At 34.7% G+C, this 22964-nt stretch overlaps 1 protein-coding gene across 5 annotated transcripts; it reads left to right on the forward strand.

Moving 5' to 3' along the window:
• Positions 1 to 414: 414 nt before the first annotated feature.
• LOC128672387 (uncharacterized protein K02A2.6-like) lies at positions 415 to 22404 on the forward strand. Of its 5 annotated transcripts, none has more exons than XM_053749512.1 (10): positions 415 to 522; positions 13753 to 13921; positions 14819 to 14952; positions 15319 to 15445; positions 17481 to 17632; positions 18205 to 18295; positions 18593 to 18745; positions 19255 to 19395; positions 19939 to 20105; positions 20988 to 22404. In XM_053749512.1, the coding sequence occupies exons 2-10, from the start codon at positions 13763 to 13765 to the stop codon at positions 21043 to 21045; spliced, it is 1182 nt and encodes a 393-aa protein (XP_053605487.1). In that variant the 5' UTR covers positions 415 to 522; positions 13753 to 13762; the 3' UTR covers positions 21046 to 22404. The 5 variants fall into 5 exon arrangements, with proteins under 5 accessions (XP_053605487.1, XP_053605485.1, XP_064292214.1 ...); XM_053749510.1 differs by lacking the exon at positions 415 to 522 and adding an exon at positions 1867 to 2254; XM_053749509.1 differs by lacking the exon at positions 415 to 522 and adding an exon at positions 4138 to 4261.
• Positions 22405 to 22964: the final 560 nt, after the last annotated feature.

A 22964-nucleotide genomic window follows, 5' to 3' on the forward strand; every position in this document is an offset into this window, starting at 1 on the left:
AACTAGCTAGGTATATTAATTTACGTTTTTCTTTCGAACAAACATACAGATAGACGGACAAAAATTAAAAATTATTAAAAAATATATTGGCTTTTATTAGTCCTCTAAAGACCCCTATAATTATTTTTCTATAATATTACAGTTATTATTATACTTACAGTTTATTATATATATATATATATATATATATATATATATATATATATATATATATATATATATACATAGATTTTTGCTTCAGCGTTTAAAAATACCGAACTTTAACCCCGCAATTTGAACTCTTGACACGCGTGATAAACCACAATGGTCGATCGAAAACAAGATAAGCCGATAACAATAATTCAAGACTATATATGTGATAATAATTTTTAATAAAATAATCTTTAGTTACCAGTATTGATTAATTATCTACAGTTCAGTTGATGCGGAAGAGGACAGGTCGTTTCGTAATGCAATATTAGTCTATGGATACATCAAGTGAAAGCATTTTGTGGATAGTTATCACACTGACTGAACTGCTATGTAAGTTTATTTTTATATAATTTTAACTTAATCTTGACTAGCTTTTGACCGCGGATTCGCCCGTGTGAATTTCGACGATTTTCATACAAACTTTCACTACCGATATAAAAAAAATATCCTAATTCCTACTAATACCTATTAGAAATGCGAATGTTTATGAGGATGTATGTGTGTATACGAACTCCTCGAAAAATCCACTGGACGGATTGTTATGAAATTTGGTACACGGGTAGAATATAACCTGGAATAACATAACTTTTTATCCCGAAATTAGCTTTAAGTATCATTTTTATATTTTGTACTTTTGTACCACAGAATAGGTAACTACATGTTTGAATCATACAATTCTTTAATCACAAATATACGTTTTTGAAAGATTATTTAGATAACCGACGTGAAATCAAATTGTTTAAAAAAAAGTTTTTTTTTTCTTTAATAATTCCAAATCTTTATTTTCACTACATACGCCTGGTTAGTTCGATTCTCTAAGTTTTGATGTATTTTATAATAATTTTAAAGGTTAGTTAATGCACGTGTCATGTTTTATACTAGGAAGTTGGTTAGATTGAATTTGTTCTTACTTGTTAACTTTAAGTGCTGTGAGTATCGTATAAATAAACAAAATACAGTATATATTTTTTAAATATAACATTAACTTAAGATTTAAACTACCTACTATACCTACCTAATGAATAATGCAATTACTATCATTAAAAAAAAAGTAATTTATTCAATTTTATTTTTATTTTATTACATTTTGTATAAAATAAACAAAAAAAAAAACTATATTTTAATTTATCAAAAAATATAAAACCTATAAAATTAGTTTTTTTGAAACGGTGGTGGTGTAATGGTTAAAACGCCCGCTTTTGATCGAAATGTCCCAGGTTCGAATCCTACTCGTGAGTGAGTTTGTATACCAATCTAACTCATGTATAGTAGTTTTCATCGACCACCACTTGCTTCCGGTGAAGGAAAACATCATGAGGAAACCTGCACACTGGTTTATTATTAACTTGTGTGTGAAATGGAGAAGGCAATGGCAAACCACTCCATTACTAATGCCAAGAAAGTGTGTATTATGTGTGTTAAGTCTACGTTACGACCCTCAGCCATGAGGAATACGACTATGAAGAACAGTTGTTTGATTAATTAAAATAAAGTAAGATTTTTCAAAAAGACAAATGCAAATTATAACGAATCAATATCAACACGAGGTACATAACAAACATTTCCGTACATAACTTCAGTCATTATCGCGATTATCATTAATTTTCATTACAGTCTGAGTGGCACGTCATTGTTTTGCAATGTAACATCAATGAACTTCATACAATGATAGTTCAAACTTCAATGCGTTTAGCGTAGCCGGCCAGTGCGCACGCACTCTATATATATATATATATTTTTTTTACAATAATTTACTCCGGCATGATTCAAATGAAACAGAATTCCTGACGCCGCCGTGTTCTTTTTTATATTGTGTTACTAGCCAGTACGCACTCTAGACTCCGGTACATTGTTTTTTAAAATTTAAATGTTTACTCGGCCACAAGTGAAACGAAACGGTTTTACGCTTCTTTTCCTTTTATGAACGTTCCGCGGTTTGTGTTACAGGAATTAGAACTGTGTTGCCATAGTTTTAAAGGTGATATGTGAGTGACAATTTGAACAATCTTATCTTGTGTAGTGATAAAGTCATTGATTTCTAAAAATATTGGTAGTACAAAAGGTGAGTTGCAGTCGTTGTTGTAATTGATGTAATGGTTGTGGAATTAAAAAAAACCTACATTAACTACATTTATATATTAATGGTTCGCCATCAAAGCATATAATAAATAAAAATAAATTTATAATTCCATCACTACTAATACTACACATATACTAATTACAGCAATAACGCTTATTCTCTCTCCCCCTCTGTCTATCCCTCTCTCTCTCTCTCTCTGAGCGTTTTCCCGGTTTCTTCCTCAGCCGTTGATCGTCAGGGCCCAGGGTCCACTTTTCTACTTTTTTGTCTTCATTTCGCTTGGTCGTCGGCGTCCCTACTTATCAGACTATCTATACAGAGTTACTATAACCTATATCTAATTAATATCAGATAATATATAATTGTTTTAAACAACCTGTAAAACTCACAGCGGAATTGTATTTTGATTTCAAATTTATTTTTATCATAATAAGACATGGTTAGATTATTGATAAAGTAATTGAAATATAAAACTGAGTTTTTTTTTAAGATTTTTTAAATTAAATTTAGAAAATAGTATAGAATATAGTAAGTTTAGAATATAGTAATAGTATACGGGTATACTAAACGAAATTGTATTCACCGATTTGATTTTAGCTGTAATTTTAAGCTTAATTAAAATATAATGTGAAAAAAATATTGACTTTTACAAGTAAAATCAGTGTCGATATATACATAGAGACAGATATTGGGAGATAACGTATAGTAAACAACACATTGACCTACCTAAATTTATTACAAACTCACCCCTATTTCCTTGTCATAAAGATCTTTGCAGTGTAACTTGATATGCGACCGAGTGTACGTATCGACCTCTGACCGTTCAAAGTACGGCAGATATATAATTAACACCACACCTAATTGTTATAACGTTAACGTTATTTTCATCAACTATGTACTTGAATCAATAATTAAAATTACTTATATTTAAACACAGTTAGACGTTGTTAATATAAATATTGGTGCATTTTTTAAAATGAAAATCACACAAGATTTTTAAAGCGTCGTGAACATGGAAATTCCGGTCCCGGCTTCGCTCGGGTAAAATCGAAACAAATAAAACCTCAGGGATTTCATTTATGAATAAATAAATTTAGAAAATATTTTTACAGTGCATGCGCTAATAATGCGTCATCTTTAGAAAATAATGAAAATATAGAACTGATATTTCTTAGACTTGTACAAGTTTTTTTCCTATTCCTCACAATCGAGGTATTCCCATAATTCCCAGGGAATCAGCTAGGTATTCCTCTGGCCCCATTGCTTCGTTGTGATGACGCAAGCCGCATAGGTATATTGCATAGATTTTGATATTGACATACGTCGAAAATCAATAGAATTTTTTTTCAGTTCAAACATTTTGTTGTTCGTTTATGTTTTTCTTTTTTTTTTTTAATTGTAGGAGGATATGATATTAAAATATTGTCGTGTATACAAATTCTGCTTTATCAATCCGTCGACGGACGTCAACGCATCTTTGGTTATGTCCAATTAGGTATCTCCACGCTCTAGTTGAACAGAATCAGAGTTGGGCAAATGTACTATCACATCCAAACCAAGCAGTACTAACTGAGTTTTGGCTAGAGAAACCAAAGGCCGCTTGTGTTACAAGAACGAATATAGACACCAAGCGGTACGTTTTTTTTTTTTTAATTACAGTCATAGAAACTATGAAACTTGTTTTGAAATTTCGCCGCAAGCCACAAACTAAAATAAATAAATAAATATATCAGGACAAATCACACAGATTGAGCTAGCCCCAAAGTAAGTTCGAGACTTGTGTTATGGGATACTAACACAACGGTACTGTAGTGTATGTGAACCTACATACACTGTCTCGTGTGTCTAGTAGATAATGTCACTACATCAGTGTCACGAGAGCCGTAGGCGAGTGTGGATGTAGGAGACAGTTATCACTAGGACATTGCCGAGCCAGTGACGATACAGACGAGAAATTAGTAGGAGTTACATGTGGCGACGAGGAAAAAGGTATTATTATAAATTTATCTTAAAAGGGAAAAGATAATAACCATTTTATAGGGAATTTCATAATCCGGTCACATCAAAATCCGTTAGGTTTAAAACAAAAATATGAGATTGTGTGTACAATTTTTCACACCGATAATACGATGATAAGTACGTAGATGTGTGTGAATTTGATCATAATATAAAATTATATGCATCTTTGATAATATTTTATGTTTGCATACAAAAATCATAATCCGTAAATTCAAATTAATTTCTTAGGTACGCATTCATTAGTGTTTTATTTTATAACCCAATGAAATTATATACGTACTGTGACTAAACATTATGATGTATATCTGCAAGGCATTCTTATTTAGCCGCATTATACAATTTTTACAAATAGAAAAATAAATTATCGGGAAAATAAAGCCAATGTTAAAAAAAAAATAAAGTGAAGATAATAAACCTATACAGCCAAAGTTATCTACACAGCAAAAATTTTTTTTTTTTTCTCATAGTACAAACATTCATATCACGTCAATTGATGTTACGACATAATAAAAAAAAAAAAAGTTGAGTTTTTATTGCGAACGTTTTCAAAATAATTTTAATTTTGGTTGAAATGAAAACCTTATTAGGTACCTACGCAAAGTAGCTGCAAATATTATACCTAAATTGGTAAAGTTAATAATTAATACACACAGAAATTATTTGTTTTATTGTAGTGTTTGCCTTGTAGGTATAGGTAGTAACCTCCATTAAATTGGAAATGGTTGTAAAACCTCCATTAAATTGGAAAATTACTGGTAATTCTGTGTGCGACTGAAGCATAGACAGAAGTTACCTCCATTAAATTGGGAATGGTTGCAAAACCTCCATTAAATTGGAAATTTATTGGTAATTCTGTGTGCGATTTAAGCATAGACAGAAGTTACCTCCATTAAATTGGAAATGGTTGCAAAACCTCCATTAAATTGGAAACTTACTGGTAATGCTGCGTGCGATTTAAGCATAGGCAGAAGTTACCTCCATTAAATTGGAAACTTAACAGAAATTACCTTACACGGTAATGTGTTTGTAGTTAACACTTTTTGATAGTTCTGTCATATAACAGTCAATTAAAAGCAGGAGCCCCTCGTTTAAAATATTGACTTTCATGCTTACCACGAGTAAGATGGAAGCAACTGAAAGACTATAATTATGTTTATTTCAGAATATCCCAAACAATTTGAAAACCATGGCTAATACACTACCGCCATTGGAAGCGATAGACGTTGAGGGAGATACTGTTTCTGTTGGAGGTAGATGGGAAAAATGGAAGCGAGCACTGCTGATATATCTTGATGCCGCCGAAATTACAACACCTCAAAAGAAAAGAGCGACATTATTACATTTTGGAGGAATTGGTCTCCAGGAAATTTATTATAATTTACCCGGTGCTCATGTTGAAGTGCAGGACGGAGTTGATGTCTTTCAGGCGGCATTAGAGAAACTGGATGAATTCTTTCTTCCTAAACAAAACCGTGTGTATGAACGCCATATGTTCAGACTCCTTAAACAAGACGATGGTGAAAAATTCGAACGGTTTTTAGTTAGGCTTAGGAAACAGGCGGATAAATGTAATTTTGACAAAAAAGATGATCACCTCATTGACCAGATCACAGAGAAATGTGCCTCTTCTGAGCTACGTAAGAAAATTTTAACCATCGGTGACAGCATTACTCTGGAAAAAATTATACGTGAAGCTAATACATTGGAAATAGTAAACAATCAGTTGGAAAACTATGGGAGCAAAAAGGAAGGAGATAAGGAAATAAATGCTATACTGTATAAAAACAAAAAAGAAGAGAGTTTACAGGAAAAACAAACGAGTTTCAAGAGGAAAAGCTGTGGTAGGTGTGGCAGTACTCGTCATCAATCAGAGGATGATTCATGTCCAGCAAAAGGGAAAAAATGCCATCATTGTGGGAGAATTGGACACTTCCGACAGTATTGTAAAACACCAAAAGGATATGTGAAAAGGAAAAACGAGGAACAAGGAACCTCAAAAGATAATAAAGGACAAGCTCGAAATATAAGAGATAATAAGAAAAGGAAAATAGAAGTAGACTATGTTTTTAATGTTGAAGATGATGCAACAGTGGACTGCTCGATTGGTGGTATAAAAATTAACATGTTAGTAGATTCTGGCTGCAAAGTTAATCTGATTACAAAAGAAAGCTGGGAAAATTTGAAAAGTCAAGGAGCGAAAGTTGGAAATCAAGTCCCTAACCCTAACAAAATCTTATTTGCTTACGGAAGTGATATTCCACTTAATATCACAGGATCGTTTGAAACTGAAATTGCCATAAATAATCGGAAAGAAGAAGCTACAGTTTATGTTATTTCTGGCGGTACTAGAGATCTTTTAGGAAAGGACACAGCTAAAAAGTTAGGCGTTCTTAGAATTGGCGTTGAAGTAAATATTATTGACAACGATAAAATATTGCCATTTGCCAAAATTAAAGATGTGCTCATTGAAATCCCCATTGATGATACAATTAAGCCCGTATCGCAACCATATAGACGGATACCAATTCCTTTAGAAGAGAAAGTGGAAAAGAAAATTCAAGAATTACTTACGCGAGATATAATCGAAGAAGTCCAAGGACCTTCAAAATGGATATCTCCAATGGTTCCTATACTTAAAGGAAGTGGTGATATAAGATTATGTGTAGATATGCGACGTGCTAATGCAGCTATAATGCGAGAAAATCATCCTTTGCCATGCATGGATCATTTCCTGCCTAAGGTTGGTAAAGCTAGATACTTTAGCAAATTAGACATAAAGGATGCATTCCATCAATTGGAACTTCACCCAGATAGTAGGTACATAACCACCTTCATCACATCTAAAGGATTATATCGATATAAAAGACTGATGTTTGGTATTAGCTGTGCTCCAGAAATTTTTCAGAAAACCTTGGAAAACCTTTTGATGAAGTGTGATGGCGTCATAAATTTCATCGATGACATATTGGTTTTTGGTGATAACGAAGCTCAACATGATATGAGACTGAGGAAAGTATTGGACACACTTAGGAATAGTGGGGTGTTGTTGAATGATGAGAAGTGTATATACAAAGTACAAACCGTAAACTTTTTAGGACACGAATTGACCCCCGATGGAGTGCGACCCTTGTCCAAATACATAGACAGTATAACTAACTTCAGAGTTCCAGCCACTATTGAGGAACTACAGAGTTTTCTTGGTTTGACAAATTATGTTAATAAATGGATACCTAATTTTGCAACTAAAACTGAGCCATTAAAAGAGATTTTGAGGAAAAAACTAGGGAAAACTTCTGACATCAGTCCCTATTGGTTGAGTGCACAAGATAAAGCTTTTAAAGATCTTAGAGCAGCCCTATCTCACATAAAATCTCTAGGATACTACGATGTTCGAGACCGAACACAGGTCATCGCTGACGCTAGTCCAGTAGGGCTAGGAGCTGTGTTAGTCCAGGTCGACTCGAAAGGTCCAAGAATAATTGCATATGGTAATAGAACGCTTACTGATTGTGAACGGAAATACAGCCAAACTGAAAAAGAAGCTTTGGCACTTGTTTGGTCCGTAGAACACTTTAACATCTTTCTTTTCGGGAAACAGTTCGATCTTGTTACGGATCATAAACCTTTGGAGATATTGTTTGCGCCAAAATCTAAACCCTGTGCAAGGATTGAACGATGGGTACTGAGATTACAGTCCTATAAATTCACTGTGATCTATAAACCAGGGAAGATGAATATAGCGGATCCTCTATCACGTCTATGTGTTTTGGGCTCTACAGGCAAATCTGGAGGTGATGAATATGTACATCAGATAGTTGAACTGGCTAGGCCTAAAGCTATTTCGTTGAAAGATATAACTCAGGCTTCTTTAAATGACAAGGAAATAATTGGCGTGAAGAAGGCAATATACGCACAAGAGTGGGTTGAGTCTGTGAAAAACTATAAAATTTTTGAAAATGTACTATGTTTTTATGGCGATATACTGCTCAAAGGACATCGAATTGTAATACCTCAGATATTGCGGAAGAACGTTCTTGATGCGGCACATGAAGGACATCCAGGAGTGGTTGCAATGAAAGGTCGACTGAGATCAAAAGTGTGGTGGCCGAGAATCGACAAGGACGCAGAAAATTTAGTGAAATCGTGTAAAAGTTGCACGTTAGTTGGGATTCCTAATCCCCCCGTTCCTATGAAGCGACGCGAGCTTCCTGTAGCTCCTTGGATTGACGTGGCAATGGATCTGTTGGGCCCTCTGCCCAATCATGAATACTTACTGGTACTTGTGGACTATTATAGCCGTTATAAAGAAGTTAAGATTACTAAATCTATCACTAGCTTACAGATTATCACGCTGCTTAAAGAAATTTTCAGTAGACTTGGATATCCAGTTTCAATTACAGTAGATAATGGTAAACAGTTTGTCAGCAATGAATTCCGAACATACTGCAAGGAATGTAATATCACATTATTCAATACGGTTCCATATTGGCCTCAACAAAACGGGGAAGTTGAAAGGCAGAATCGGGACATTTTGAAACGGCTCAAGATTAGCGTTATAGAAAAGAAAAATTTACAAGAAAGTCTGTGGGAGTATCTCACAATGTACAATAGTACACCACATTCCACAACCGGAAAGACTCCATCGGAACTATTTTTCAGACGTCAAAATAAAGATAAAATTCCTTCTTTACATGGTTTAGATAGCCTTGATATTGATACGGATGTTAGAGAGCGGGACAAAATTCAAAAGGAGAAAGGAAAGGAATATGGAGATAAGAAGAGGAGAGCTACGGAATCAAATCTGAATGATGGTGACAAGGTTTATATTAAGAATATGGAAAAGACAAACAAACTCAGCTCGGATTACGACCCTACACCCTATACAGTTGAGTCTGCCAAGCACGGAGATGTCACTGTCAGGAATGACGAGACTGGAAAGGAATTGAGAAGAAATGTGGTCCACCTTAAAAGAGTAGAAGGTAAATGGACCACAGTTCCAGACAAAAACCTTGACAGTTCAGGAAGTGATGATTTGTCCATTGATTAGATAGGTTCAGTAGGTATAATGCTCAAGAGCGATTCTGATTATAATAGTGTCAGTCATAAATTAGTACCATTTCTAGAACGAGTTCAAAAAGCAATATAAATTCTTTAAATACATCTGTAGTTTAATTAATTTAACAAGGGAGGGATGTAGTGTATGTGAACCTACATACACTGTCTCGTGTGTCTAGTAGATAATGTCACTACATCAGTGTCACGAGAGCCGTAGGCGAGTGTGGATGTAGGAGACAGTTATCACTAGGACATTGCCGAGCCAGTGACGATACAGACGAGAAATTCGTAGGAGTTACAGGTACTATATTTTATAACAAATACATATATAGAAAAATATCCAAGAGCCGGGCCAATCAGAAAAAGATCATTTTCCATCATGACCCGACCGGGGATCGAACCCGGGACCTCTCGGTTCAGAAGCAAGCACTTTACCACTGCGCCACCGAGGTCTTCAAAACCATTTTCTTAGTGAAGAAGATAGATGATGAATATTTAATTTAGAATATGACGTGAAAGTGTTTTAAATAAAGTTGTAAAGCTAGCATAAAAAAAACTCCTTGGTATATGACTGGAAAATACTTGAAAATCTTATGTGACACTTCCATTTTGTCTTTAATTTGTGTCATAACCAACTTATCGCTATTTATAGAGCAACTTATCAGTCAGTAATAATCACTAGTTGTTTGGTAAATACAGCACGATGTTTATTCTGTGGTCTTACTAGTTTATAACGTCCTGTAATAGCGCAAACATTGTGTTACATTTAAAGAGCATTAGCAACGCATTTAAGTACTTCATGTTAAAAAAAATCGTCTAAAACTTAAACGCCCATCACTACATAAGATAAAACAAAGTCGCTTCCCGTTTTCTGTCGCTATGTATGCTTAGATCTTTAAAACTATGTATTATCTTATACGTATACTAGATGTTGCTCGGGGCTTCGCTCCCGAAGGAATTTTGAGATAAATTATAACCTATAGCAATCTTGGATAATGTAACTTTCCAATGGTGAAATAATTTTTGAAATCGGTTCGATAGTTTCGGAGATTATCCGCCTCAAACATACAAACTCACAAACGCTTACCTCTTCATAATAATATTATAGATTAATAATAAGTATTATAGATAAATAATACATTGTCATTTCACGATTAGTTGAACTAGAAGGTTATCTGTTATTTTTGTGACGGCTATATATACGTTATTTATGTTATTAAGATTTATGATTTATTTTAAACTAGATTTAGCCCGCGGGTTTGTCCGCGTGAATTTTTCTACGAAAGCGCAACAGACATTATTTTTATGTAAACTTTCACCCCCTTATATCGTTAGTAGATTGATGGTTGATTTTTGAAAAATAAAAGTAGTTTGCCTGTTTGTTTGTAAACTCTTTATTGCACGAAGATAACTCATACAGAGAAAGCAGTGAAACAAAGAAAGAGACGGGTTCAAAGGCAGTATTAAGAAGCCTATATTTGAAAGGGAGTCTTTAACTACATGCATACGAAATTTCATCAAGATCGGTTCAGCGGTTTAGCCATGAAAATGGAACAGACAACAGAGAGACAGACTTTTGCATTTATAATATTTGTATGGAGTGTGGAGTGTAGGAGTATTTTACAAGACACTTCGTTTACAAAACTCACAAGGAATGAAATTGTCTCTCTCATCCACGCGTGTCCCCAATCTGAAGCCCCCAATCTGAAAAGTATCATTTTCCATCTTGATCTCACCGTGGATCGAACCCAAGACCTCTAGTATAGCAAACTGGCATCCAAATCCTAATCTTAATCAAATCCAAATCTTTATGCAGCTTGGGATGATATACATCGCTTATTGACGTCAAAAAAATATTTAAAACTAAGTCTACTGCCGACTTTCTTTGAAGTCATGATGTCCATTACACCGTCGAACCAACAATGCACTGCGCAACTAGTCGCTAAGTGCATGTGTACTTATACAACCCGTTATTATGCACTTGCGTGCACCGGTTGCATCACACCAATCAGACCATAAAACGAAGCGATTGCTTTTAATTATATTCACTCCATGGGCCTTTCCGCGTCAAGCTATTTCTGTTCCAATTTGTTTATTATAATTAGTTTTGTCAATCGATAATCCACTATTGAATAGCATATCGATAGCAATAGAATATCGACAATAGAAGTTGAAGAAACATCTCGAGAAAATTATAAAAGCGAAACTTTGTGAGCATGTTTGTTACTTCTTCACGCTCAAACGGCTGGTCAAATTTTTATGAATTTGAGGTAGCTGATAACTTGAGTTAACACATACCGACACTTTTATACCGAAGGTACGTGATTCCCGTAGAATTTGATTAAAAAGCATGATGGTCAATGGCGCTTTACAAAATAGATGGCGCTACTGTGTATAAAATTAAAAACGTAAGCATTGAAACAATAAACCGCGCAGTTACATACAGGAAGGGGAGGCCTTTGCCCAGCAGTGGGACACATCGACAGGCTAGCAAAAAAAAAAACTATTATTTCTTCTATTTTCTATGGCAGCGAATTGTATTATTGGCAAATGTATTTGCTGTTAGTTCGCGTTTATGTAACTAATTACATGTTAACGTAAGCAAGTTAAATGAATAAATATTATATCTATATCAATATTATGAATGCGAAAGTCTATCTGTCACGGATAATCTGCTAGGCTGATTGTATACGAATGGAGTGCAGACAACAGCTACCTAGTTCTAGGTAATGTTCGGAAAAGAGCGAGTGTGCGTGCAGTGAAATCACTGTATAAATGTCTGTATACAAAAAACTTCTGTGACCCACTAGCAGGCCCTTGGTCATTCACCTTCACACGAAGAAGAAAGCCATTAGAGCCTTACCTATTGACCCCCCATTTCTGGTCCGTGGGGGTAAATTTATGAAAAAAAAAACAGCCTTTGTTTGTATTCGGGTTTTCGACAATATTCATAGCAAATTTCATCAAAACCGTTTCAGCTGGTTTGTCCGTGAAAACCAATGAATTAGTAGATACTCGAGTACCCCCTAATTCCATTGCGAAAACACAATAGAAAAAAAAGGGTTTCGCATTCAATTATATGTATGACACGTCGATATAATACCCTATATCAATGGTATGAAAATAAATTCTGTGACGTACACACAAGAACAGATTTTTTTCACATTTGTAAAAAGTTTTTTCACATTCTCGAAATTGACCTAAAAAAATTAACCTTACACGGTGTGTCAACATGTTTTTTTATATACATGTATTTTGAAAATTTCTACACAATACTATACGACCTTGACATGACATTGTGAAAATTTCTACACAATACTATATGCATTTGGACGACCTTCGCAATGTAACTATATATACTTACCATAATAGTGTAATTATGCTTCTATTTCTCAAAACAATAAAATAAATGACTAGTTTAGAAAATTGTTGTTATGGTTATTTTTTAATAATGTTAATAACCCATAGGAGATTATCCATAAAAGTTGTTTACAAATTAATTTTTTATCCCACTGCACAAAATTTGTGCATACAAATTGCTTATAAGATTAATGAGCAAATTTGTGCGGAAAGTCATATCTTGAGAATGATCTTCGAAGGAAATCCAAGCTTATAGTTTTTCGATTTTTCACCGTCGATAAATTTCATATGAGTGACTCGTATTTTCATTACTATGCCTAGTAAATATTCTATTAATAGATAAAAACAATTATGTATTTATAGATAACAAGCGGTCTGCCCCGGCTTCGCTCGGGTAATATCATAACTATTTATTGGTGGAAACCGTAGACAAAACTGTCTAATACTTTTTGAGTTTATCGCGTTCATACAGACGTGTCAGGGATAATACTTTTAATAATATGTAAGAATTAGCTTTTGTCAGCAAGTCCGCCTGCAAACGCCTATTTTTACCTCAATTCATTAAATTAACAAATCCAAATTTCATTAAAATTAGCCCAACAGTTTAACAGTAACAGACAGATAGACATTTAATATAGACAGGTGTACTATACATTGTTTTCTTTCACTGTTGAATAAAATATAATGAGATGTTGTATAAATCATTTGCAACAACCATTGCACATTATATCTCATAAATATTATAAGACAAAGTATTTTAAACATCAAATAAATCACGACTTTCTCAGCGGTTGTGAGTTACAAGTTAAGTATGTTTGAGTCGGGTAATCTCCGAAACTACTGAACCGATTTCAAAAATTATTTCACCATTAGAAAGGTACATTATCAAAGATTGCTATAGGGTATGTTTTATCTTAAAATTCTAACATCTCATCAACAAGATTTCTTAAAAACATCTAGTATTTGGCATAGCGTAGCATAGCATAGATAAGTATTTAATGTAATCGCATTCATTGTTCTAACGAATTAATGTTATATTATTTCAGAATTTTCAAGATGGCGACGATAAGCAAACATGTTTTCGAGTCGGCATGTGCAGACCAGACCTGTTCACACATGCTGCACCCATGGAACGAGAGTTGCATATGGTCCCTCCCTGAAACTTACAGGCACGCTATAGTTGGGAGTAGCAAATTTTATGCAATAGTATACATGGTAAGGATTTTATTTGTATATAAAATAAATAAATAAATATATTAGGACAAATTACACAGATTGTGGTAGCCGCAAAGTAAGTTCGAGACTTGTGTTATGGGATACTAACTCAACGATACTATATTTTATAACAAATACATATATAGATAAACATCCAAAACCCGGGCCAATCAGAAAAAGATTATTTTCCATCATGACCTGACCGGGGATCGAACCCGGGACCTCTCGCTTCAGTGGCAAGAACTTTACCACTGCGCCACCGAGGTCGTCAAATATATACAGCTAGAACATTGCTTACAAGCTAGCTTGTACTAATAATTACTTAATACCAAAGTTGTTAAATAAACTACCTGTCGAACTACAGACTCTGTATAAACTGAAAAAATATTTAAGAATGTAATTTGACGACCTCGGTGGCGCAGTGGTAAAGTGCTTGCCTCTGATCCAAGAGGTCCCGGGTTCGAACCCCAGTCGGGTCATGATGGAAAATGATCTTTTTCTGATTGGCCCGGGTCTTAGATGTTTATCTATATATGTATATGTTGTAAAATATAGTATCGTTGAGTTAGTATCCCATAACACAAACTCGAGTCGAGTCTCGAATTTCCTTTGGGACTAGCTCAATCTGTGTCATTTGTCCTAATATATTTATTTATTATTTAATTATTTAAGAATGAGTTGAAAACTTATAATAACAGCGACTCGCCGATGCCCAGATAAACCCTGCGAGGATTTTGTGGTGCATTTTTATATATCTATTGAACGGATTGTTATGAAATTTAGTACACATGTAGAATATAATATGGAATGATACATAGGGTACTTTTTATCTCGAAATTCCCACGGGAGCGAAACCCCGGAGCGAAGCTAGTTATGAATATCTCTAACTTGTTACAGGCGCAACTATTAATGCACATGAAGAAGTTGCACAAAAAATATACGTGGATGAAAATGGGAGAGTATTATATACGTTCGACTTTACTTGGTGCTGGTGTGGCCGGCACTCTCATCACTATTGGATGTGTTCTTAGGTAAGGTATGTGAGTCGCTCAATAGGCTATATTTTCCTTCTAGGATAACTGGTTAAAGTTGAGAGATGTATATATATATATATATATGTATTGGATATGTGCACTTAAATGTATAATAACTTCAGAGATCTTGTATTGTTGAGGCTTTACTATTATCGCTACAAACTACTAGCATTTCGGAACGAACACTGCTGAGAAGAAATGCCGATAGAAACTCATTCAAACAGTGTTAGTCCCTATCATGCGAACCTTATTACCATTTTTTAAATATTATATAAATTTATGTATTTTTTTTTCAGTAACATAATAATGAAGGTACACAACAATGTAATTCTATGAAGTAATAGTGTCTCCTATTTATTTCAGGAAGCTACAGGGTGACAAGATTCGGTATTCTACTTTTATGCTTCTGCCGTTCACACTGAACGGACTATTCATATATCTGGAACCACCGGGGCGGCGCACACTGGTCATAAATTTGTTCTTCAATTTGGTAAGTTTTTTTTTTTAATTCGAATTGTAAGAGTGAGTATCATCAGTCAATTTAGACGTTAACTTTGAACAGGTTGTGAGGCTAGAAAGTCGGGGACACGTCTAGAAGATAAACTTTAAAATGTTAGCTATTCAGCGAACGATCGGTTGCTTAACGTCAACTCTCTTTGGGTATGCTACTGTGGCGTCTCAGACGTGAAAACTTTTTAGCCCTTAGTCACCCCGTACGACATATTTCAAGGACAGGAACCACGGTCGAATGCATCTTCCAAATGACCTCATATATCTTCTCACTTGGCGTGCAATCGTGAAATACCTCGAGGCAAATATATTATGTATGTATGACGCCCATAAACACACGTCTGATAGAATTCTTATTTATAATTTACTAGCCATACTCCTGGTTGTCTGTAGATGAAGATACATTAACATTAAATATGAAAACTGCAGTAAATTGAATAGTACATAAGTATATTATGTATAATTAAATGGAGAATCGCGAACGACAGACAGCTGTAGAGAGAGAAAGAGTAGATGTTTGCCAAGAGATATCTCAGAGGCATTTTATATACTCAACAACGACTAATTTTCATTTTATTTTATTTCCAAACAATATACATTTTGTCGAAATGTGTACATGATATAATATTCTAGACATGCCTTATCAGAATATAATAATTATATAAATAAACATCCAAGACCCGGGCCAATCAGAAAAATATCATTTTCCATCGTGACCCGACCGGTGATCGAACCCGGGACCTCTCGGTTCAGTGGCAAGAACTTTAACCACTGCGCCACCGAAGTCGTCGAAGGTCTACAAAGATATCAACAAGTGTTCACTATAAAAATATATATCTATCACATGTTAGAGACAATGCGAAGTTACTAGATTTGTGAATGTCTCATTAATGATGATATACAATAAACAAGTGCCTACGATAAAAATACACGAGATAACCTTCACTGATATTGATCACTAATGCCAAAGATCATAATAAATTGGAACATTTAAGAGGAACGTCTACTGGCCCGTACAAAAAAAATATTATCCAATATTAATATTTTTTTTTTGGTTATATTATTTCCACCAGAAAATTGATTTTTTGTGATTAAAACTTCGTCGAAGTTAACCGCCGTTTGTATCATAAAAAGAAAACTTTTATTTTATAAATATTAAAAAAAAAAAAAACTCCAGTTTTACGATTTCATATTGAACGATTGACACCAACATTACAGAGATTTGTGTTGATTTAATAAGTGAAAGACGTTTCCGCCTGAAACGCTAATTTGACCAAAAAAAAAAACCTATCAATCAAGCTTAAACTCCTGCGCTCTTTATCGCTCTTCGCCGTTAGTGTCGCGAAAGCATGTGTTTTTGGTGTTTTCCTAAATACCTATTTCGCAAAAATCGGATCGGTAGACTCTTATCTTAATAATTAAATACTCGTATGATGTTTTTTATCATTGTCGATAAAGTGATAGATCAATATTGAAATGATCAAATTGATTCTATTTTTATCAACGACCACTATTATGTCCAGTGACAAAGTCTTTTAAAGTAAGATTTTCGGCTTGGATATGTCATGGTGTCAACTTTCACTGATTTGGGTGTATATTTTGGTATGACTCGACCATCAAAACTTAATTCACGTTTAAAATTTAGGTTTATGTATGTCTGCTATAAATCGTTGAAGAGTTTCATCGTTATGAGCCAGGACGTTGGAAACATGATTAGGTCAAACTTATTTATCAATTCACTGTCACCGGTCGAAACCTCGTATTAAATTTCAAGCATAAGGTCAATTAGTACTGCCCTGTAGTAAACAGGGTAGTACTCATTTAGCGTGCTAGAATTAAGCGAACCTCTTCTCTCTTTCATTATGGTGCCGGGCTGTGATTTTGAAGATTCGCCTGTTAATTTAAAACTAGTAGTGGTGGGTAAACCCTCCTTGGCAATGCTATTGTTGCCTAAAGTTGTCTCCCTTTGGCGATCCCTTTTAAGATACTAATTATAAAAATCCTTTTGTTTACAGTTGGTAGAATATTATCTTCGCAAGTTACAAAGAGCTGGATACCTAAAGCTGACGAAATCGAAACAAACTCTGTTGTTCATGATTGGTAGCTCCTTACTTTTCTACCTCATGAGGTTAGAGGGAGAGAAAGAAAAAAGAACTCCACTCTTCTGGTAAGTTTATTTAATTTTTTGAACGCAGATTCTACAGCTCACAAATAACAAACAAATGTTGTCACTAAAAACATAGGAAGTAATATTCTACTGTACAGAGACTGAGTTCACAAGAAATATTAACACTCTGTTTCACAACTCTATGATGACATTTTTTGATCATATTTTATTCGAACACATAAATTAACTGCATGGTAAATTTTCCGGAGGTTATCTACTAGTTAGCTATTCAACTCGTAACACCATTTTTTAAGTTATCTGTTCAAAAAGTTACACATAGATACTTTATAAACATCGTGAGGAAACCTGCACACTGGTGTTTATTAAGTTGTATGTGGAATGGAGGAGGAACTGGCAAACTCACTCCATTAATAATAGTACCAAGAAAGTTGTTGTGTGTGTTTCATTCCACGTAATGACCACGACCCTCAGCCATGAGGAAATACGACTATGAAGAAGACCACGCCATGAGGAAATACGACGACGACCACAGCACACCATACCACGAGTTGGTGAATTCATGATGTGACGTAAATTTATTAGCTCATTATTTTTTTTATTATTTGTTTCAGGTTATTTACACCGGAAAAAGTGAGAAGAAAGTCTGACGGGTCAAATAATGTCTGCCCTCATGAAGGATCATGTGAAAGGCACATATTGAAGGTTAGATATTTTTATTTGTGCTAGTTGTGATCGCGATGTTTTATATGTTACGGCCATACATAATAGAAATATAATGGTTACGGCTAAACCCAACAAAACCAAAACAAAATGCTAGAACAGAAGAAACATAAACCAACGCTAAATCAAATGATGTTGATATTTATTTCTCTGCAACTATTAAAGATTAAGGATTAGCTTCCAATGTACTTTTACTTGGCAGCTCAACTGCGCTTGTTGTTCTTGTCCATTCCCATAATACCCATAGCCAAGGTTGTTATAAAGTTTGTTTTTTTCCAGGGCATTGGTACTTACTTCGGTATCGGTTTTGCCATCAGCCTGGCTCGACTATTGTTGCCGAAAATCAGAACACCACTGAAGGCACTGTCCACCATCAATAGAAAGAACTTCAAAATGGCGTTATTCTTCGGCAGTTATATCGGTATTTACAGAGTACGAATTTGTATGATTTAGTTTGTGGGATATGGTGGTTGGGTACGTCTTACGATGCAGATAAGCTCTGAGTAATATGGGTATCGCCTGAGCTGCTACAGTTACGTCTCACATAGATCTGTTAAATACTTAGGAAAGATATATGCAGCTGCTTTTGCCTGGTCCTGGCAGAAGGGACCTAAGAAAAGCCGGAACGCTTGATGTTGTCAAGACTCCATGGTAAGGATACTGGAGATCATGCAACATAGAAAAGAAAAATAAGAAAACAGTATCTGGTCTCCAATGTCTTACCGTTAATGGAGCAAACGAATGAATTTTTGGCAGAAACGAAAATGAAAGAGAGAAAATTTTGGGATAAGAAGAGCTAGATTCTATGATACCTGTGTAAAACTCACTCAATTTTCAGTTATTGTAACTATAAAAGTAGGAATTGAAATTACGATATCAATTTCAATATCGATTTAGGTATTAAAGCTTTTTTTTTTTCAATTTGATTTCGTATTTCCCAGGCTGTGATCTGCTACTTATGCCGTAAGCGAGGATACGACTCCGCTGAATACGCGCTACCTGCTGGCTACTTATCTGGACTGTCGATCCTCTTCAATCCATCCCTAGGGATGTCCATAGCTGCTGCGACGGGAGCTATGAAAGTAAGCACTTTTATTTTTTCCAATCTCCCACGAGTATGGATTAGTCGATATCTACTAAATAATCTGGATTAAAGAGCATCGATAATGTGATTTCCATAGCAGCTGCGACGGGAGCTATGAAAGTAAACGATTTTGTTTTACCAATCTTCGACAATTGCTCGTTACTGCTGGCTACTAGTTCGGACATGATCGATACTCTTTAACCTATAGGTTGTTTTTAGCTGCTGCAAATGGAGCTAGCAAAATAAGCACGTTTATTTTTACCCAACCTTCAAGTTCAACTTCTTCAAGATCCAATCGTTGTCGCAAGTTTTCGGCAGGTTTTGCAAGATTTTTTATATTTTTATATTGGCATGACACACATTCTTTTTTTAATCCATGCCCTTCTTTATCCGAGACAAAGATCTTATATTAACCACTGAGCTATTGAAATCATAACAGTATAGCCGAATGATTTCATCTTCTTACGTACAATGTGTATTATTTATCATTAGAGAGAAGACCTGATTTCGTCATCTGATTATTTTATTATAATTTTTCCAGCTATACTCGACTATACTGTATGAGAAGAAGATCTTGCCGGAGAACATTCCCCTGCCAGAGATGCTGTACTGTTTCTGCCAGGGGACACTGTTCAACGCCAGGTACATGGACCCGGACATCTGCCCCGGATATATCTTCAACCTAATGAGGAGCGTCAGCAACGGATGGTAAGAAATCATGTATTTTTCTATACATTTAATTTTATTCCTCTCGAAGGTCTCAGATTGACATTTTCTACAAAATTTCAATTATTTTTTTCTCATTAGGCCTGATTTTGATCACATTACAAAAAAAAATCTTCAACTTATTTAATAAATAAAAAAGGGTGCTGTATGGCAATACTGATTCTTTGAACCAGATAATTCCCGTAGCTCAGGTTTCTCTACTTTTCTTATATCTACTTTTGAAATACATCTTGACTCTTTTTTCACTAAAATCACTCACGCAAACGACAAAGCAGTCAAAATCTTTTCTTCAGAAAATATAGACAAGGAGCAAACATTTCATAACATAAACCTTGACACAACAAACTTGTCCCCATTTTATTAGCGTTATTAAATTGTCGTCCGGATATTTACATAGAAAATCCAGCCTTTACAGGAATGTCCTTACTCGAGTGGTAGTCATATTGACATAACTGACGTCAAAAATGTGGAATTGTAGATATTAATGTTATTCTTCTGAGATATAAGATCTTATCCCTTTGATACCATAGTTTGTTACAGGTCAAATAAATTTGAAAGCGAAGTGAAATCATTCTGTCAAAATAATTTTAAAATAAGCAGGATACAATACTCAATATAGGTACAATAATCTTTTACTTTCTTTTGTCACATCCACACAAGTACCCCGCGTCAACGACTAACGACGTAATAGAATGAATGGTGAACAAATCCGATCAAAAAATGGTTGGTTATCAAAACGAATCGCTCTGACTTTTTTCGCCTATGAGACCACACGTAAGCGGTCACTCACAATATTACATCGTTATATACCTCGATACAAAATATTTTCTTTTGTACCTACATTTTGTTTTTTATTGTTTTCAGTTCCGAGGTGGTAGACAAACACATGATGGAGGCAATAAAGAAAACAGCCGGTGTATAACACTTTTAGTTAGAAAAAATTATCGTAATTTAGGTAGTAATATTTCCATATTTTGTAATTTTATAGGTAATAGCCCTTGAAGAAAACTGAAGTATAACTAAAATTATTCATTCATAGATGATTGAGTTGTATTTTAAATTGCGAATTCTGCGTACCTACATTTATAGTGATCCCAGGTCAATCTGAGAGCTATTCACAATCTGGTAGCTTCACATACACTCAACAAAAAGTTCCGGGATTTTTTTACCGTTATCCATTTTTTAACAAACTTATAGTTTTGAAAACGAAAACGTTGGTTTTCTGTTCAGGGGGTTAAGCGGGTTTACATTTCACATCACTATTGAGTCGATTCGAAAAGACGCAATGAACAACAAAAATAAATTTAAAATCTGTAGGGACGTATGCAAAGTATACAATATTTCATAGAAAAAAAAAACAGTTTTTGGTGAAGGATAATGATACATCAGGTGAAAGGTGAGAATGATACTTTAGTGTAGGTGTAACACGGCCATAATTAACCCTGGACCTCGAAGAAATTTGAAATATAGCGACCGCTCGAAGTGAGACATAGTCAACCAATCACAGTGTGGCATTATGCTGTGACGACAACTACACCGCAATGTGATTGGTTGGCTGCGTCTCGCTAAAGTGTACAGAAAACTGATTACTTTTCGCTTACAGAAAGAGTTGAGTTGTTACATGAGCTAGATTCGTTGTTGCCAATTTTCCCTTCAATTTCTGTATTTCTATATGTTTTGTTGTGTGCAATAAAATTTAAAATATAAAACTGACAAAAAACTTGATAACATCGCTGAGAACATGGTCGTAATAACAGTGGATGTTAGTTATTTTATAATAATTAATCAATTTTAATTAAGTTACGAAAACGTGGAATTTTGTTATTTAAATTATTATGTCCGCAGTTACTGTTAACATCTGGTTATAACCTTTAAGTCTATTGTAATATGGGACAAAGATACAACTTGCAAATTTTAGTTGTGTAAACGTAGTATGCAGCGAAATAATCACATTGTGGTGTGGTTGTCATTGCGTCAGAATAGCGCGCTGTGATTGGTTGGCTCACTGCGAATCGACTCGGTTGTAAGATGTAAATAGGAAAGTTAGACACAGGTCTAGGGTTAATGTGACTAGTATTTTTTTTACGATGTGTAACGCAAAAACTCCATGTGTCTTGTCCACAAAACTAGTAAACCAAAGTCAAAAACATTTTACGAACACATAATATTGATGGATGGCAAAAAGTAGTTAAAACACACCGTATATCTGCATTATTCTATATATTTGCAGTATTATAAATAAAATGTATATTTGTAAATAAAATCATGGTTTTGTTGAAAATTTTCTTTATTTTATTGTCTATAGTGAGCGGCACGTAAGTCCCCCCACAAAATATAAATTATCAGTAAAAGATGAAGAAGCGGTGGTGGTGTAATGGTTAAGACACCCGCCTGTGGATCGAAAGGTCTCAGGTTCGAATCCTACTACTATGTATAGTAGTTTTCATCGACCACTTGCTTCCGGTGAAGGAAAACATCGTGAGGAAACCTACACACTGGTTGATTATTAACTTGTGTGTGAAACGGAGAAGGCAATGGCAAACCACTCCACGACCCTCAGTCATGAGGAAAACGGCTGAAGAAGAAAAGTTGAAAAAACAAAGACACATGAAGACATATTCTAACAAAAGTAGGTACGTTTAAAATGCTCTTCTTTGTTGGAATAGAAATTAAAAATTATGATAAAAAGGTGAAATTGACTATTTTTTGTTTCTCCTTCTATTGTTCTTTCTGTCGCTTTGCCTACCTCTCGTATATCTTCTTAATATATAGATATATATAGTTTATCAGCAGAGAACTACACACGCCGTGTGGTTCCGCCATATCGGAACACTCCGTATG

This window comes from Plodia interpunctella, chromosome 9 (genome assembly GCF_027563975.2).
Source record: "Plodia interpunctella isolate USDA-ARS_2022_Savannah chromosome 9, ilPloInte3.2, whole genome shotgun sequence".
Taxonomy (NCBI): Eukaryota; Metazoa; Arthropoda; class Insecta; order Lepidoptera; family Pyralidae; genus Plodia; species Plodia interpunctella.

Excerpts from the sequence above, each read along its gene's own strand:
- LOC128672387 (XM_064436144.1), top strand. The coding sequence starts at position 5,478 with ATGGCTAATACACTACCGCCATTGGAAGCGATAGACGTTGAGGGAGAT.